Source organism: Amblyraja radiata, unplaced genomic scaffold (genome assembly GCF_010909765.2).
Source record: "Amblyraja radiata isolate CabotCenter1 unplaced genomic scaffold, sAmbRad1.1.pri scaffold_556_ctg1, whole genome shotgun sequence".
NCBI lineage: Eukaryota > Metazoa > Chordata > Chondrichthyes > Rajiformes > Rajidae > Amblyraja > Amblyraja radiata.
The window spans coordinates 11,151-30,800 of record NW_022630613.1 but is presented as its reverse complement, the minus strand read 5'-3'; the positions used below and the strand labels follow the sequence as shown (position 1 = coordinate 30,800).

Genomic DNA, 19,650 nt, shown 5'->3' with positions numbered 1-19,650 from the left:
TCAATGGGTCAAAGTCAAATGTTCAAAGAGTCAGAGTCAACGTGTCAGAGGCAAAGGGTTATGGTTAAAAGGTCAGAGACAAGGGGTCAGAGTCAAAGGGTCAGTCAAAGGGTAAGTGTCAAAGGGTCAGATTCAAAGGGTCAGAGTAATAGTGTCCGAGTAAACGGGTCAGAGTCAAAGGGTCAGAATTAAAGGGTCAAAGTAAAAGGGTCAGAGTCAAATGGTTAGAGTCAAAGCATCAGAGTCAAAGGGTCAGGTGCAAAGGGTCACGGTCAAAAGGTCAAAGGGTCCGAGTCAAAGTGTCAAAGCCAAAGGGTCAGATTCAACGGGTCAGAGTAAGAGGTTCAGAGTTAAAGGGTCAGAGTCAAAGAGTCAAAAGGTCAGAATCAAAGGGTTCAGATTCAAAGGGTCAGAGGGTGCTGGAGGCCGGTTCTCTGGATACGCTCAAGAGAGAGCTAGATATCGCTCTTAAAGATAGTGAAGTCAGGGGATATGGGGAGAAGGCAGGAACAGGGTACTGATTGTGGATGATCAGCCATGATCACATTGAATGGCGGTGCAGGCTCGAAGGGTCAAATGGCCTATTCCTGCCCCTATAGTCTATTGTCTATTGTCTATAATTGTGAGTGTGTATTTTGAATGAGACTGCCACAGAGGTCGGGCACCTGAAGCAGCCTAAATAATGGGTGAGGGCAGTTTCTGTGCGTTCCCTCTTTTACTGAACCACACTGACTGCCAGTGTGCAGAGTGGGGGTCATGGCCATAGTGGGGCTGGGGCAGAGTCACAGATATGCAGAGACACAGAGACACAGAGACACAGAGACACGGAGACACGGAGTCACAGAGTCACAGAGACACAGAGACACAGAGACACAGAGACACAGAGACACAGAGACACAGAGACACAGAGACACGGAGACACGGAGACACGGAGACACAGTCACAGTGACACAGAGACACGGTGACACAGAGACACAGAGACACGGTGACACAGAGACACAGAGACACAGAAACACAGAGACATGGTGACACGGTGACACAGAGACACAGAGACACAGAGACACAGAGACACAGAGACACGGTGACACAGAGACACGGCGACAGAGACACAGAGACACGGTGACACAGAGACACAGAGACACGGTGACACAAAGACACAGAGACACAGAGACACAGAGACACAGAGACACAGAGACAGAGACACAGAGACACGGTGACACGGAGTCACGGAGACACGGAGACACGGAGACACGGTGACACGGTGACACGGTGAAACGGTGACACAGAGACACAGAGTCACAGAGACACGGTGACACAGAGTCACAGAGACACTGTGACACGGTGACACAGAGTCACAGAGACACAGAGCCACAGAGACACAGAGTCATAGAGACACAGTCACAGAGAGACAGAGAGACAGAGAAACAGAGAAACAGAGAAACAGAGAAACAGACCCAGACAGACAAACAGAGAAACAAAGAAACAGAGACAGAGAGACAGAGAAACAGAGAGACAGAGAAACAGAGAGACAGAGAAACAGAGAAACAGAGAAACAGAGAGACAGAGAAACAGAGAAACAGAGAAACAGAGAAACAGACCCAGACAGACAAACAGACAAACACAGAGACAGAGAGACAGAGAGACAGAGAAACAGAGAAACAAAGAGACAGACTCAGAGAGACAGAGAGACAGAGAAACAGAGAGACAGAGAGACAGAGATACAGAGATACAGAGAGACAGAGAGACAGAGATACAGAGAGACGGGGAGACAGGGAGACGGAGAGACAGGGAGACAGAGATAAAGACACAGATAGACAGGGAGACAGGGAGACAGGGAGACAGGGAGACAGGGAGACAGAGAGACAGGGAGACAGAGAGACAGGGAGACAGGGAGACAGGGAGACAGAGCGAGACAGACACAGAGACAGAGAGACAGAGAGACAGAATCAGAAAGTCACAGGGTCACAGGGTCACAGAGACACAGAGACACAGAAACCCAGAGACACAGAAACACTTAACAATCTTATATTATTCAATAAGAATCCCTCTCATCCTTCCAAATTCCAGTGTATACAAGCCCAGCCGCTCCATTCCCTCAACACAGTCAGAGTCACAGAATCACAGGCATAAACTTAGACCCATCTATTCTTATTTAGATTTAGCTCTTAGGGCTAAGGAAATCAAGGGATATGGGGAGAAGGCCGGCACGGGGTACTGATTGTGGATGATCAGCTGTGATCACATTGAATGGCGGTGCTGGCTCGAAGGGCCGAATGGCCGACTCCTGCACCTATTTTCTATGTTTCTATGTTTCTATGAAGCCCAACAGGCCAAAACTGCACACAATAGTCCAGGTGTGGTCTCACTAGGGCTCTGTATAACTGCAGGACTGCAATCACTGGTCTTAGAGTGATACAGTGTGGAAACAGGCCCTTTGGCCCATCTTGCCCACACCGGCCAACAATGTCCCAGCTGCACTAGTCCCACCTGCCTGCACTTGGTCCATATCTCTCCAAACCTGTCCTATTCATGTACCTGTCCAACTGTTTCTTAAACGATGGGATAGTCCCAGCCTCAACTACCTCCTCCGGCAGCTCGTTCCATACACCCTCTGTGTGAAAAAGTTGCTCCTCAGATTCCTATTAAATCTTTTCCCCTTCACCTTGAACCCATGTCCTCTGGTCCTTGATTCCCATACTCTGGGCAAGAGGCTCTACCCGATCTATTCCTGTCATGATTTTGTGCACCTCTATAAGATCGCCCCTCATCCTCCTGCGCTCCATGGAAGAGACCCAGCCCTGCCCCAACCTCTCCTCTCCTCCCCTCCTCTCCCCTCCCCTCTCCCCCTCCCCTCTCCTCTCCCCCCCTCCTCTCCCCTCTCCTCTCCTCTCCCCTCTCCTCTCCTCTCCTCTCCCCTCCCCTCTCATCTCATAGTCATAGAGTGACACAGTGTGGAAACAGGCCCTACGGCCTAACTTTGCAGCTTGACAATATCTTTCCTGTAACACGGTGCCCAGAACTGAACACAGTACTCAAAATTCAGCCTTGGGGATGTAATGGTTCAGTTTGGAGACACAGCTCAGAAACTGGCCCTTCGGCCCATCGAGTCCCTTCTGTTCCATCGATCACCCGTTCACACACTAGTTTAGTTTGGAGATACAGCTCAGTAACTGGCCCTTCGGCCCATCGAGTCACTTCTGGCATCGATCACCCGTTCACACACTAGTTAGTTTGGAGATACAGAAACTGGCCCTTCGGCCCATCCAGTCCCTTCTGTCCCATCGATCACCCGTTCACACACTAGTTCAGTTTGGAGATACAGAAACTGGCCCTTCGGCCCATACAGTCCCTTCTGTCCCATCGATCGCCCGTTCACACACTAGTTCAGTTTGGAGATACAGAAACTGGCCCTTCGGCCCATCCAGTCCCTTCTGTCCCATCGATCGCCCGTTCGGCCGGAAGAAGCTCGAACTTACCGTCCACAGCGCCAACTTCAGGCCGGATACCGTCACTGCAGCCTGACCACCGGCAACAGCGCCACCTTCCTGTTGTATGCCGTCACTGCAGCCTGAGCACCGGTTGCAGCGCCACATTCAGGCCAGAGGCTGTTACTGCAACACTATACTGCACTATGGACACTGGACAATTTGAACTTTGGACACTGTTTGCACTGTCATTTGGCTTGTTACTGTTCATTTTGTGTTCACTGCTTTTCCACGCCAGGTTCAGGCATTGGTTTGTTTAATTTATTTCCTTTTTCCCCCTCATCGTAGCTGGGGCCGTTTACACTGGACACTCTCCCTAAGCTGGTCGAGGAGATGCGAGTGTGTCTCTTCTGTCTGTCGGTTTCTGCATCGGTCTCCTCGCACCCCTTGGTACCTCGGGATCGCCCACACAGAGCGTCACTGCGCCCATGGAGCCTCCGTCGCGACTCACGCTCGGGGTGTTCCAGACCTACCATGCTATTCCTTCCTGGAAAGGAAGGACATGAGTTTGGAGGATGTGGAATCGGTATGGGTAGAGCTGCGAAACACTAAGGGGCCGAAAACGCTGGTGGGTGTTGTGTACAGGCCACCTAACAGTAGTAGTGAAGTTGGAGATGGTATCAAACAGGAAATTAGAAATGCGTGCGACAAAGGCAAAACCGTTATAATGGGTGACTTCAATCTACATATAGATTGGGTGAATCAAATTGGCAGGGGTGCTGAGGAAGAGGATTTCTTGGAATGAATGCGGGATAGTTATCTAAATCAACATGTAGAGGAACCAACGAGAGAGCAGGCTATTTTAGACTGGGTATTGAGTAATGAGGAAGGGTTAGTTAGCAGTCTTGTTGTACGTGCCCCCTTGGGCAAGAGTGACCATAATATGGTTGAGTTCTTCATTAGAATGGAGAGTGACATTGTTAATTCAGAAACAATGGTTCTGAACTTAAAGAAAGGTAACTTTGAGGCTATGAGACGTGAATTGGCCAAGATTGACTGGCAATTAATTCTAAAAGGGTCGATGGTGGATATGCATTGGAAGACATTTAAAGACTGCATGGATGAACTACAAAAATTGTTCATCCCAGTTTGGCAAAAGAATAAATCAGGGAAGGTAGTGCATCCGTGGATAACAAGGGAAATCAGGGATAGTAACAAAGCGAAGGATGATGCGTACAAATTAGCCAGAAAAAGCTGCATACCGGAGGACTGGGAGAAATTCAGAGACCAGCAGAGGAGGACAAAAGGCTTAATTAGGAATGGAAAAATAGATTATGAAAGAAAACTGGCAGGGAACATAAAAACTGACTGCAAAAGTTTTTATAGATATGTGAAAAGAAAGAGATTAGTTAAAACAAATGTAGGTCCCTTGCAGTCAGAAACAGGTAAGTTGATCATGGGGAACAAGGATATGGCGGACCAATTGAATAACTACTTTGGTTCCGTCTTCACTAAGGAAGACATAAATAATCTGCCGGAAATAGCAGGGGACCGCGGGTCAAAGGAGTTGGAGGAATTGAGTGAAATCCAGGTTAGCCGGGAAGTGGTGTTGGGTAAATTGAATGGATTAAAGGCCGATAAATCCCCAGGGCCAGATAGGAGCATCCCAGAGTACTTAAGGAAGTAGCTCCAGAAATAGTGGATGCATTAGTAATAATCTTTCAAAACTCTTTAGATTCTGGAGTAGTTCCTGAGGATTGGCGGGTAGCAAACGTAACCCCACTTTTTAAGAAGGGAGGGAGAGAGAAAACGGGGAATTACAGACCAGTTAGTCTAACATCGGTAGTGGGGAAACTGCTAGAGTCAGTTATTAAAGATGGGATAGCAGCACATTTGGAAAGTGGTGAAATCATTGGACAAAGTCAGCATGGATTTACGAAAGGTAAATCATGTCTGACGAATCTTATAGAATTTTTCGAGGATGTAACTAGTAGCGTGGATAGGGGAGAACCAGTGGATGTGGTGTATCTGGACTTCCAGAAGGCTTTCGATAAGGTCCCACATAAGAGATTAGTATACAAACTTAAAGCACACGGCATTGGGGGTTCAGTATTGATGTGGATAGAGAACTGACTGGCAAACAGGAAGCAAAGAGTAGGAGTAAACGGGTCCTTTTCACAATGGCAGGCAGTGACTAGTGGGGTACCGCAAGACTCAGTGCTGGGACCCCAGCTATTTACAATATATATTAATGATCTGGATGAGGGAATTGAAGGCAATATCTCCAAGTTTGCGGATGACACTAAGCTGGGGGGCAGTGTTAGCTGTGAGGAGGATGCTAGGAGACTGCAAGGTGACTTGGATAGGCTGGGTGAGTGGGCAAATGTTTGGCAGATGCAGTATAATGTAGATAAATGTGAGGTTATCCATTTTGGTGGCAAAAACAGGAAAGCAGACTATTATCTAAATGGTGGCCGACTAGGAAAAGGGGAGATGCAGCGATACCTGGGTTTCATGGTACACCAGTCATTGAAAGTAGGCATGCACGTGCAGCAGGCAGTGATGAAAGCGAATGGTATGTTAGCTTTCATAGCAAAATGATTTGAGTATAGGAGCAGGGAGGTTCTACTGCAGTTGTACAGGGTCTTGGTGAGACCACACCTGGAGTATTGCGTACAGTTTTGGTCTCCAAATCTGAGGAAGGACATTATTGCCATAGAGGGAGTGCAGAGAAGGTTCACCAGACTGATTCCTGGGATGTCAGGACTGTCTTATGAAGAAAGGCTGGATAGACTTGGTTTATACTCTCGAGAATTTAGGAGATTGAGAGGGGATCTTATAGAAACTTATAAAATTCTTAAGGGGTTGGACAGGCTAGATGCAGGAAGATTGCTCCAGATGTTGGGGAAGTCCAAGACAAGGGGTCACAGCTTAAGGATCAGGGGGAAATCCTTTAAAACCGAGATGAGAAGAACTTTTTTCACACAGAGTGGTGAATCTCTGGAACTCTGCCACAGAGGGTAGTCGAGGCCAGTTCATTGGCTATATTTAAGAGGGAGTTAGATGTGGCCCTTGTGGCTAAGGGGATCAGAGGGTCTATGTTTCCCTCTCCTCACCCATCTTCCTCTGCCACCCCTCCCTCTCCCCCCCCCCCCTTCCCTCTCTACCCCATCCCCTTCCCTCTCTCCTCCCGCTACCTTCCTCCTACCCCTCTGTCCCTCTTCCATCACTCCCCCTACCCCTCCCCTCCTCCCTCCCCACTCTTCCACCTCCCCCCCTCCACTCTCCCTCCCCACTCTTCCACCTCCCCCCCCCCGCAAACGCCGTTGGGGAAACAGACCCAACGGGTCTGCACTTGGTCTAGTCTCCTTTAAATTTTGCCCCTCTCACCTTAAATATATGCCCTTTTGTATTTGGTATTTCAAATCTGGGAAAAGAATTCTGTCTCCCCTATCTATGCCTCTCATAATTTTATATACTTCTACTAAGTCTCGCATAAAACCCCTGGCATTCCAGAGAACACAATCCAAGTCTATCCATCTCTCTGTTTATCAATGCTGTTAAGAGTCTTGCCATTAATTGTATAATTTCTCCTTACATTTGACCTCCCAGAGTGCAACACTTGCTCGGATTAGACTATCTGACATATCTCCATTTCTGTAGCTGATCTATGTGCCGCGGTATAATTTGACAGCCTTCTAGACAGTCCGCGACTCCAGAGATCTTGGTGTAATTTGTAAATTTACTAACCAACCCATCTGCGTTTATGTCCACGTCATTTATATATATCACAAACAGCAGAGGTCCCAGCAGATCACTGCGGAACTCCACTGGTCAGAGCTCCAGCCTCAACATGATATTTCCACCACAACCCTCTGTCTTCTATCAGTAAGCCAGTTATGAATCTATACAACAAAGTCATTGTTAGCCCCATGCATCTTAATCTTCTGGATCAGCTCAGTATGTGGACCTTTATCATGCATTACCATCCACACTCTACCCTCATCGATCACATCCTTGATCAAGTTTGTAAGACATGACATGCTGCATACAAAGACAAGCTGACTGTCTCTCATTAACCCATTCCCTTCCAGGTGAGAGTAAATCCTATCCCGTAGAATCCTCCCTACCATTGACGCGAGGCTCACCGGCTATTGTTTCATTCTACTTCACCTACTTAGATAAAGGAACATTAGCTTCTCTCCAGACCTTGGCTGTGGCTAGAGAAGATGCAACGGTATTCGTTAAGGTTCCCGGAATCTCCTCTCTTGCCTCAATAACCTGGGATATTGCCTCACATCCTGAGGATTCATCCACGTTAATGCTCTTCAAGATCCCCCACACCTCTGCTTTCTTAAACTCACATTGCCCTTGCATACGAGTGTTCTCCACACTGTCCTCCATGTTCCGCTCCTTAGTGAAAACAGATGCAAAGTGCATGTTTAATGCCTCGCCTACATCGCAAGACCAAGCACAAATTCATATATTTATCCTCGAGTTACCTTCTTATTTTATATGTCAGTATAAAAAGCCTTGGGATTCTCTTTAATTTGACAGCAAAACCTGGCTCTTCTAATTGCCCGCCTGAGTTCTTCCCTCTTTGCTTTATATTCCTCAAAGGCCCCAGGACACGCAGGGTCCGTGTGGGCCACCGGGAGTTAGTGGCGAGGTGTCGACTGTGCCTGGAAACATGGTTACTGGGTCGTCTCCCAGTATGCATCAAGCATCATACAACCCCACTCCCTCCCTCGCAGCTATCCTCCTGCTCAATGCACAGTCCCTAGAAAATATGATAGAAACATAGAAACATCGAAAATAGGTGCAGGAGTAGGCCCTTCGAGCCTGCACCATTCGCCATTCAATATGATCATGGCTGATCATCCAACTCAGTTTCCTGTACCTGCCTTCTCTCCATACCCCGTGGTCACTTTAGCCACAAGAGCCACATCTAACTCCCTCTTAAATATAGCCAATGAACTGGCCTCAACTACCTTCTGTGGCAGAGAATTCTACAGATTCACCACTCTCTGTGTGAAAAATGTTTTTCTCATCTCGGTCCTAAAAGACTTCCCCCTTATCCTTAAACTGTGACCCCTTGTCCTGGACTTCCCCAATATCGGGAACAATCTTCCTGCATCTAGCCTGTCCAATCCCTTAAGAATGTTGTAAGTTTCTACAAGGTGATGTAAGGGCAAGGTTGCTTTACCTGAAAAACAGAGGTGCAGTAGTAGAGCTGCTGCCTCATAGTGCCAGAGATCAGATTTGATCAGTGCTGTCTGTGTGGAGTTTGCACATTCTGTGATCGTGTAGGTTTTATCTGGGTGCACTGGTTTCTTCCCACATTCCTAAGTGGTAAAGGTTTGTAGGTTATCTGCCTACTGTAAATTGTCCCTAGCATATAGCATATAGCATACAGAAGTGGGATCATTCTTGTTTCGCTTGGGCAACTAACAACCCAGGGGTATGAAGCAGTGTTCAAGTCAGATGATTTAGAGTCATAGAAGAAATCTAGATTATGGCAACAAGCCCACTCAGGTAAGACAGCAATTCCCCAATATCATGTTGTTCAAGAAGGAACTGCAGATGCTGGAAAATCGAAGGTACACAGCAATTCCCCAATATCATGTTGGGCAATTTACAGAGGAACAGTCCAATCCACTAGGTATACAAAAATGCTGGAGAAACTCAGCGGGTGCAGCAGCATCTATGGAGCGAAGGAAATAGGCAACGTTTCAGGCTGAAACCCTTCTACACACTATTCAATATTTCTGTTTGTACACTATTCACTATTTCTGTTTGTACAGAACCAGATCACTTTCCAAGTCTCATCTATCCCTGCAAAGTGCTGAGTCAGGTGGTCTGGATGAGGCTGGAGATATCTGGTGTGTATAGGATCTCAGAGAGCAGAACATGTGGCCTGCACTCCTGCTGTATCCACCCTGAAGACTGAAAAGCTGGTACGTGCCGACAATTGTGGAGCTGCCTCCCAGATTCAGCAATTTGCCCTCATGTATAACTCACCTGCTAATTGCCCACTAACTAACTCACTGGTACACTATGATGCTAAGACATTACTAAACATTAATCAGCTACATTAACTGTCCTTTAAGTAAACTTTCATTTATTGCTGCTGGACAAAGATGAAATCAAATAAGCATTAACAAATTGTGAGATACTAACTGAAATTCACGACAATAATGTGCATTTTATAGGATATGCAAAAACTACCATTCAATAAAAAAACTATTTTATTAGCAACTGTTAAACAGGTCTGTTAATCGTGCATTCTACAACCTTCAGATCACGTCCCCAGCTACTACACAATACTGAAAGCACAAGCTAAACATTTCTGAAACTTTTTTCCAATCATCTTTAAAATTACCTTCATTAGTAGGTGTGAAGACATTTTAGCACTACCCGGAAACCCAAAAAATGGTGACCAAAGTAAAACACTAGCCAATGTTAGCCTAAATGAGCAGAATTGTAATTTCCTGAAGCATTTACTAATCTGAGTGCTTGGTTAAGTGAGCAGACAGGTGTTGGACATGGCAGGAGAAGCAACATCTACTGATCGAGTGATCAAGCAGGCAAATAGTTACAATAGCAGGCAATGGATGCCTTGCTCACCCACCAGTACAAGGCCAGATACTACTACTGCACAACATTTATAAAACTAATCCCATATTAAAATAAATGGTACATTTACAAATTAAACTATCCAATTGTGGATTAAAATGAAGGGGAAAGACTTTTACCAAAAATGCTTCATTTTACAATAAACTGTTGTGAGTGGAAGTATTTCCCGAACTGTGGGAATAGTCAATGACCTGTTACCACAAGGGTTTGACTGCACACTATATACTAACTCACTGGGGCGACTCCAGGCTCACACCAACATGACAATCAAATGTGCAGTTATGTTGCTGAATCACTGACCTGAACGAACAGTCATACAACTAAACTTTCTGATCAATGTCTCCATCACTAGTTGTCACCTGGAATCTTCCTTAAAACATGTCTAGGGAAGGAACAGGGCGGAGATATTCAGCCAAGATGTTCATTTCGCACAGGAGCCTGCAGGTCTAAGCCTGGCTATCCTGCATATTCACCATATTCCAGTTAGTCACTTCACAAAGAATAAACAGAAATGTTAATAGAGTCGACTTATCAGCATATAATGATGGAATGTGCAGCGGTAAACCCTCAGCAAGCAGCAGTCTGTGTCATTGCTACTGTGTACCCCAGGAAATGTAGTCGGGGTGAGTTGCAGCGTGATATTCATCAATTAACTGCTGGACAATCTCCCGGGAATTATCCAGTTCATCAAAACTCTCCTTAAATATGTCCTCTTTGCGAAATTGTTCTAAGAACGCTTCTCTTTTTCTGAGTTTATCATACTGTCTGCTGGTTCTTTCAAACAACTGTGGGACGAAGAGAAAACCCTTAATAATCCCATAAACTCAAACACATGTTACATTAAGGTGCAGAATGGTTTCACAGTTGTTTTAGTGTGGAACCCTTTAATGTCAAACTCCTTTTTTAAATTCTCGGATGTTCAATATTCTTTGACCGGTATACTATGAATCAGTGTTTTCACACTGAATATTTTATACAGGGTAGGTTTCATATGGTGCTTTATAACATTCAACCAAAACTTTTGTCAACAGTTCTAATCTTGTTGGCTGGAATGTACATTCAATCCATTCATGGTCTCTTGAAACAGACATACCCAGAAAAGAGCAACACGACCAAATCCCTCATTCGAGGCAGCAGGATTAGAACTCTTGTCAACATTGTTTTGAATGTATACATACATGATAAAGTACAGTATGGGGATAGGGCCTCAAAGGTTTCAAGGCCATTCCGAGTCAAGCAAGCCAGAATGGCTGATTTGTTGGGACTTTTCACCCCTGGCAGCACACTGCAAGGAATGGTGCTCTGCCAACAGCAAGTGACCAGTGAGTTCAGCCAATGCACCAGTGGGTACAACAGCTACTATCTTGTTGAACAGAATTTGTTTATAAAGTGTTCTTTACACTCAGTCATTTATTTCACTTTTCACTGCACATCAACAATTTAATCACATAAATATAAACACTCATTGCCAGACAATAAGAGTCAAACTATTAGAACTGTCACGTGTCAACCACAAAGATATTGATACTTACTGAGGAGATGCTGGTATGATTGGCCATCATAAGCCCACTGACACGGTGAGCTGATGGCAGGTATGGAGACTCCGTGACAATGCCACCTGAATACTGGCTGGTCCCCACGGTATGAAGTTGGCCAATTTTCGCTCTCGTATTCTTTGCAGACTTTTATGGACCTATATAAAGAACGTGGCTTAGAGTGAAAACATAGAAACATAGAAAATAGGTGCAGGAGTAGGTCATTCGCCCTTCGAGCCTGCACCGCCATTGGATATGATCATGGCTGATCATCCAACTCAGTATCCCATCCCTGCCTTCTCTCCATACCCCCTGATCCCTTTAGCCACAAGGGCCACATCTAACTCCCTCTTAAATATAGCCAATGAACTGGCCTTAACTTCCTTCTGTGGCAGAGAATTCCACAGATTCACCACTCTCTGTAAAAAATTATTTTCTAATCTCGGTCCTAAAAGACTTCCGTCTTATCCTTAAACTGTGACCCCTAGTTCTGGACCTCCCCAACATCGGGAAAAATCTTCCTGCATCTAGCCTGTCCAACCCCTAAAGAATTTTGTAAGTTTCTATAAGATCCCTCCTCAATCTTCTAAATTCTAGCGTGTACAAGCCGAGTCTATCCAGTCTTTCTTCATATGAAAGTCCTGCCATCCTAGGAATCAGTCTGGTGAACCTTCTCTGTACTCCCTCTATGGCAAGAATGGGTCACAACATCGGAGGCTTGGATTGCCTCAGCGCAGAGGGAGAGCAAGGAGGGAAGAGACAATGACTTTGGGACTTTAAACTGTGTTGTGTGTTTGTAATTTATTCTATGTTATGACTGCAGGCTAAACCATTTTGTTGCACTGAAAAGTGCAATGACAATAAATTGAATCCAATCAATGTCTTTCCTCAGATTAGGAGACCAAAACTGTACGCAATACTCCAGGTGTGGTCTCACCAAGACCCTGTACAACTGCAGTAGAACCTCCCTGCTCATACTCAAATCCTTTTGCTATGAATGTTAACATACCATTTGCTTTATTCTCTGCCTGCTGCACCTGCATGCCTACTTTCAATGACTGGTGTACCATGACACCCAGGTCTCGTTGCATCTCCCCTTTTCCTAATCGGCCACCATTCAGATAATAGTCTACTTTCCTGTTTTTGCTACCAAAGTGGATAACCTCACATTTATCCACATTATACTGCATCTGCCATGCATTTGCCCACTCACCCAGCCTATCCAAGTCACCTTGCAGCCTCCTAGCATCCTCCTCACAGCTAACACTGCCCCCCAGCTTCGTGTCATCCTTTTGCATCTGTTGAAGAAGGGTCTCGACTCGAATCTTCGCCCATTCCTTCTCTCCAGAGATGCTGATTCACCCGCTGAGTTACTCCAGCATTTTGTGTCCTCCTTCAATTTAAACCAGTATCTGCAGTTCTTTCTTACGCCCTTTTCTTTAGATTGCTCTTACTTAGTGACAAGCAATTACAGTGCAGTAAATACCAGACACGAGACGATGAGAAACATCTTGTTGCTGTTAGTTGATGATTATTGCCTAGGCATCAGAAAAAATTCCTACTCTTTTCTACAGATGTTTTTACCTCTACATATAAGGAAACTAATTGATCACCACTACCTCAATATCAATATCAGTTGTAATCGTCACTTGCACATAAAGTGCAAATGAAATGAATTTGCCAACAGCAGTACAATAAAAAAAAGAAAACACAAAAACACAATTAAAAATTTAACACAAACATCCACCACAGCATTCATCACTGTGGTGGAAGGCATAACATTTGGCCGGTCCTCCTCCATTTCCCCCCCGTGGTCGGTACCTCAACCCCCGCAGCCATCGCTGCGGGCGTCCAGAGGTTTAGACAAGTTAAAGTCCAGATAAAGTCCAGGTAAGGCCTGAATCGGTGCTTCCCCACCTGAGACAGCGGCTTCAGGTTGGTGTAGGTCGCAGGCTAGCGGTCGAAGATTTAAAGTCCCCGCCGTGCTGCAGCCAGAAGCACCACAGACCGCAGGGCCGGCGGTCAGAGCTCCTCTCCAGGGATCCCCGGCGAGGGACCCCGCTGCTGATGGTAAGTCCCCGCCGCGCTGGCAGTAGAAGTAGGCCGTGGGCCGGCGGTCGGAGCTTCTTCTCCTCCCGGGTCCCCAACAAGGGATCCCAGGCTGCGGACTGCCCGCCAGCTGGAGCTACGCAGACCACGGCTTCAGGCTGCCGCAGGCCAGTAAACGGAGCGCTCCCCTCTGGCAAGCCCCGGTGAGGGCTCACCCGATCCTCGATGAGAGTCCGCGCTGCGCCCGCCGCTGAAGCCACGGGCACGTCTCCGGGAAAGGCCGCACTGATCCTCGATGTTAGGCCACGGGGGAGGCGACATGGAAAAAGTCGCCTCTCCGTGGAGGAGGCGACCAAAATGGTTTCCCCCTTACCCCCCCACACAAGACACACAGAGAGACACCAAAAACACACATTAGGACACACTAAAAAATAAAAAAACGCTGAAAAAACCAACACGTTGCTGGCAGGGCTGCCGGCTTGCAGCGCCCCCACCGACCTTGTAACTGTTCCTAATTGTGAACCAGTATCGCCACTCTGACAGCCCAGGAATCGGTCAGCACTAAAAGGTGCACTGACCCCCACCCTGATCGACTACCCCAGGTAACATCCCGGTGAATCTCCTCTGCACCCTCCTATAATGTGGTGATCAGAACTAATCAGAGCTCAGCTGGAGTACTGGATGTAAAATCAGAGCATCACCTCCTGACGTATAGAAACATAGAAACATAGAAATTAGGTGCAGGAGTAGGCCATTCGGCCCTTCGAGCCTGCACCGCCATTCAATATGATCATGGCTGATCATCCAACTCAGTATCCCGTACCTGCCTTCTCTCCATACCCTCTGATCCCCTTAGCCACAAGAGCCACATCTAACTCCCTCTTAAATATAGCCAATGAACTGGCCTCGACTACCCTCTGTGGCAGGGAGTTCCAGAGATTCACCACTGATATAATGCCCTGACTGATGAAGGGCAGTATCCCATATGCATTCCTATTGACATCGCTCACCTGCATCTCAGGTATCAGTGTTCCTCAGTACCCCCAAGACCTATTAATGGTATGTGTCCTAACCTCATTAGTGCTCCCAAAATGCATCACCATATTAATTTGTATTAAACACTATCTGCCATTTTCAGCCCATGTCATCGCCATCGATATCTCACGACTAGCTTTCACACCTTCAATAACTCAATAACCAGTCTTCATGTCATCTGTGAACCGATGAAGGCAAGCATACCAATGCCTTCTTTACCACTCTAGCCTCTCATGGTGCCACTTTTGGTGCGGGGGTTATGGATTTGGGTCCAGAGATCCCTGCACGTCAATGTTATTAAAGGTGTTGCCATTATCTGTATTCTTTTCTTTTACATTCAACCAACTTGCTTGCAAAAAATGATGATACACACAAAATGCTGGCAGTTAGGCTGCATCTCTGGAGAAAAGGAATAGGTGACGTTTCAAATTGAGACCCTTCATCAGACCTTGCTTGGAGTAAACTGTATCTGCCATTTCTTTGCACATTTCAGTAACTGATCCTACTTTCATTTACCTGGTAACAGCCTTTCTCAATCAATCAAGTTCCTGTCTAATACCATCAAAATCAGCCTTTCACCAATTTAGATTTAATATATTAGTGCACCCTCTTTCCACAACTATTTTTAAATTAATAGAATTATGGTCACAACTCTCAAAGTGTCCCCCCACTGATATTTCAGTCATTTGCCAAGAGGAGGATGAGTGTTGCCTTTATGGATGTGGAGAGTATCCATACTCATCCTTTCCTTAATGTGGTTCTAACCTGAATCTATATTCTTACCTGAGTAGGGACCACTTCTCCTTGGATAATGTTGAGGATGGCAATGTAACAGTGGTTAGTTTGCCTGTCTCTGCCAGTGGACACCATCACATTCTTTGGTTGCAACAGTCTTCGCATGACATCCAGGATTGTAGTTTTACGTATACTTGCCACCTGAGGACAAAAGTTGCGCTAGTTTTAAAAATTAGAGAGTTGTAATTATCTATCCCTCCCTTTGAACAAAAGTAGCATAGAATCAGTGAACAGAATTAGAGCCAAAACTAACTAGATTCTCCTTAAATAAGGCAAACATATCTGGTATTGGTTTTTGATGGTTTATCATTGTCATGTACAGTGCCCTCCATAATGTTTGGGACAAAGACCCATTATTTATTTATTTGCCTCTGTACACCACAATTTGAGATTTGTAATAGTAAAAAATCACATGATTAAAATGCATATTGTCAGATTTTATTAAAAGACCATTTTTATACATTTTGGTTTCACCATGTAGAAATTACAGCTGAGTTTAAACATAGTCCCCCCATTTCAGGGCACCATAATGTTTGGGACATAAGGCTTCACAGGTGTTTGTAATTGCCCAGGTGTGTTTAAATGCCTCCTTAAAGCAGGTAGAGAGCTCTCAGCACCGAGTCTTTCCTCCAGTCTTTCCATCACATTTGGAAACTTTTATTACTGTTTATCAACATAAGGACCAAAGTTGTACCACTGAAAGTCAAATAACCCATTATAAGACTGAGAAACAAGATGACAAGATGACATCAAGCAAACCTTAGGCTTACCAAAATCAACTGTTTGAAACATCATTAAGAAGAAAGAGAGCACTGGTGAGCTCACTAATCGCAAAGGGTCTGGCAGGCCAAGGAAGACCTCCACAGCTAATGACAGATTAATTCTCTATATAATTAAGAAAAATCCCCAAACACCTGTCCGACAGATCAGAACCACTCTTCAGGAGTCAGGTGTGGATTTATCAATGACCACTGTCCGCAGAAGACTTCGTGAACAGAAATACAGAGGCTACACTGCAAGATGAAACCACTGGTTAGCCACAAAAATAGGATGGCCATGTTACAGTTTGCCAAGAAGTACTTAAAAGAGCAACTACAGTTCTGGAAAAAGGTCTTGTGGACAGATGAGACGAAGATTAACTTATCAGAGAGATGGCAAGAATGAAGTATGGAGGAGAGAAGGAACTGCCCAAGATCCAAAGCATAACACCTCATCTGTGAAACACGGTGGTGGGGGTGTTATGGCCTGGGAAAACTGGCTGCTGAAGGTACTGGCTCACTTATCTTCATTGATGATACAACTGCTGATGGTAGTAGCATAATGAATTCTGAAGTGTATAGACACATCCTATCTGCTCATGTTCAAACAAATGCCTCAAAACTCATTGGGCGGCGGTTCATTCTACAGCAAGACAATGATCTCGAACATACTGCTAAAGTATCAAAGTAATTTTTCAAAGCTAAAAAATTGTCAATTCTTGAGTGGCCGTCAATCACCCGATCTGAACCCAATTGAGCATGCCTTTTATATGCTGAAGAGAAAACTGAAGGGTACTAGCCCCCAAAACAAGCATGAGCTAAAGATGGCTGCAATACAGGCCTGGCAGAGCATCACCAGAGAAGACACCCAGCAACTGGTGATGTCCATGTATCGCAGACTTCAAGCAGTCATTGCATGCAAAGGATATGCAACAAAATACTAAACATGACTACTTTCATTTACATGACATTGCTGTGTCCCAAACATTATGGTGCCCTGAAATGGGGGGACTATGTATAAACACTGCTGTAATTTCTATATGGTGAAACCAAAATGTATAAAAATGGCCTTTATTAAAATCTGACAATGTGCACTTAAACCACATGTGATTTTTTCAATTACAAATCTCAAATTGTGGAGTATAGGGGCAAATAAATAAATGATGGGTCTTTATCCCAAACATTATTAGGAAAAGGGGAGATAGAAAAGTAGGCATGCAGGTGCAGCAGGCAGTGAAGAAAGCGAGTGGTATGTTAGCATTCATAGCAAAAGGATTTGTGTATAGGAGCAGGGAGGTTCTACTGCAGTTGTACAGGGTCTTGGTGAGACCACATCTGGAGTATTGCGTGCAGTTTTGGTCTCCAAATCTGATTAAGGACATTATTGCCATAGAGGGAGTGCAGAGAAGGTTCACCAGACTGATTCCTGGGATGTCAGGACTTTCATATGAAGAAAGACTGGATAGACTCAGCTTATACTCGTTAGAATTTAGGAGATTGAGGGGGGATCTTATAGAAACTTACAAAATTCTTAAGGGGTTGGACAGGCTAGATGCAGGAAGATTGTTCCCGATGTTGGGGAAGTCCAGGACAAGGGGTCACAGCTTAAGGATAAGGGGGAAATCCTTTAAGACCGAGATGAGAAAAACATTTTTCACACAGAGAGTGGCGAATCTCTGGAACTCTCTGCCACAGAAGGTAGTTGAGGCCAGTTCATTTAGTTGAGGCCAGTTGATTGGCTATATTTAAGAGGGAGTTAGATGTGGCCCTTGTGGCTAAAGGGATCAGGGGGTATGGAGAGAAGGCAGGTACGGGATACTGAGTTGGATGATCAGCCATGATCATATTGAATGGCGGTGCAGGCTCGAAGGGCCGAATGGCCTACTCCTGTACCTATTTTCTATGTATCTATGTATTATGGAGGGCACGGTATATTTACATACAGTGGACTGCTATGTTTGCGCACTATCTGATCAAGTCATATTAGTACTAGCAAGACATAAACAAGGACAACAGGCAACACAAATACCAGAGTACATGCATTAAGGTGTTAGAGTTACAATGACATTTCCAAGGTCCACAATGAGATAGGTTGGAAGATCAGTACTGCACCCTATCTTATGGGAGGACCATTCACTAGTCTGATATTGTCATAGCTTACACGGTTACCATTTGCTATCAGGATTGCTTGAACATAACCTATATAAATGCATGCACAAGCCCCTCAGACCACCATCTTAATCAGAAGTAGGATGAGCACAGAAATAGTCCAGCTCAGTGGCACAGCTGGTAAAACAGCTGCCTCGCAGCACTAGTGATTCAAGGTCGATCCTGACCTCGGGTGCTGTCTGTGTGGAGTTTGCATGTTGTCATCGGTTTAAGATGAAGGGTGAAAGATTTTATAGGAATCTGAGGGGTCACTTTTTCACACAAAAGGTAGGTGTATAGAACAAGCTTCTGGAGGAGGTAGTTGAGACAGGGATTATCGCTATGTTTAAGATGCAATTAGACAGGCACATGGACAGGACATGTTTAGAGGGACGTGGGCTAAACGCAGGCAAGTGGGACTAGTGTAGATGGGACACATTGGTTTGTGTGGGCAAGTTGGGCCAAAGGGCTTGTTTCCACACTGTATGATTCTACGACTCTAAACCAGTGATCTTCTCAGAATAGTGGAGCACATTGGCCCTCGAAGATACAAACCACTACAATGTTTCATGACAAACAAATTAATTGTTGTTACATCAAAACATAATTTAAGACATAACACGAATCACCACGTACTGATTGATCTGTCGTAAGCGGAGTATAGCCAGTCATGAGAAAATGAAGCCTTGGAGTGGGAATAAGGGAAGCAATCAGTCCAATTAGATCATTATTCATATAGCCTGGGTACCGGAGTGTGGTGGTACTTGCAGACATGATTGTGGACACCTATGAAAACAAATCACAAAACAAAGTCATACTGCAGCTAAAATCAATATATCCTCTATCATTAAAACTCATCAACACACTAGGTGAGTAAACCTAAACAGAAGCTGATCAAAGCTTTGGTGCTGGGAAGCAATAAATGGAAGCATAATTTATCAGTACAAACCCAAGAAAAGAATTAGCTTGATCAGATCAAGGCTGCAAGATAATTCCAGCTGCCCATAAAACTGCATTTCAACATTAGATTACCCTCCATGAGAGCCCCTTCCCCGAGCTGTGCTTCCCACATTATAATGCCAAAGAACTAATGTGTTAGCCGTGCTTCCGATTACTTTTTCTTCTGACCCAAAAGGCCAGCAGCCGAAACGTTAAGCTGGGAAAATCGGTGGGTGGCAGCAGTAACAATAGCAATAGACAATAGACAATAGGTGCAGGAGTAAGCCATTCATTCGGGTCTTCGAGCCAGCATCGCCTGTCATGGAGGGA

At 45.2% G+C, this 19,650-nt stretch overlaps 1 protein-coding gene and 1 long non-coding RNA gene across 2 annotated transcripts; both read right to left on the bottom strand.

Annotated features, from left to right (window-relative positions):
* Positions 1 to 10,507: 10,507 nt before the first annotated feature.
* On the bottom strand, positions 10,508 to 19,358 carry LOC116970136 (tubulin gamma-1 chain-like). Its single transcript, XM_033016853.1, has 5 exons — positions 19,018 to 19,358; positions 15,464 to 15,616; positions 11,632 to 11,754; positions 10,666 to 10,846; positions 10,508 to 10,551 (listed from the first exon to the last, which is right to left on the bottom strand). Exons 1-5 carry the CDS (start codon positions 19,153 to 19,155, stop codon positions 10,508 to 10,510), a joined length of 639 nt encoding a protein of 212 aa, XP_032872744.1. The 5' UTR covers positions 19,156 to 19,358.
* Positions 10,812 to 11,664, bottom strand: LOC116970135. Its single transcript, XR_004411027.1, has 2 exons — positions 11,594 to 11,664; positions 10,812 to 10,846 (listed from the first exon to the last, which is right to left on the bottom strand). It is a non-coding gene; the product is annotated as an uncharacterized LOC116970135 (long non-coding RNA).
* Positions 19,359 to 19,650: the final 292 nt, after the last annotated feature.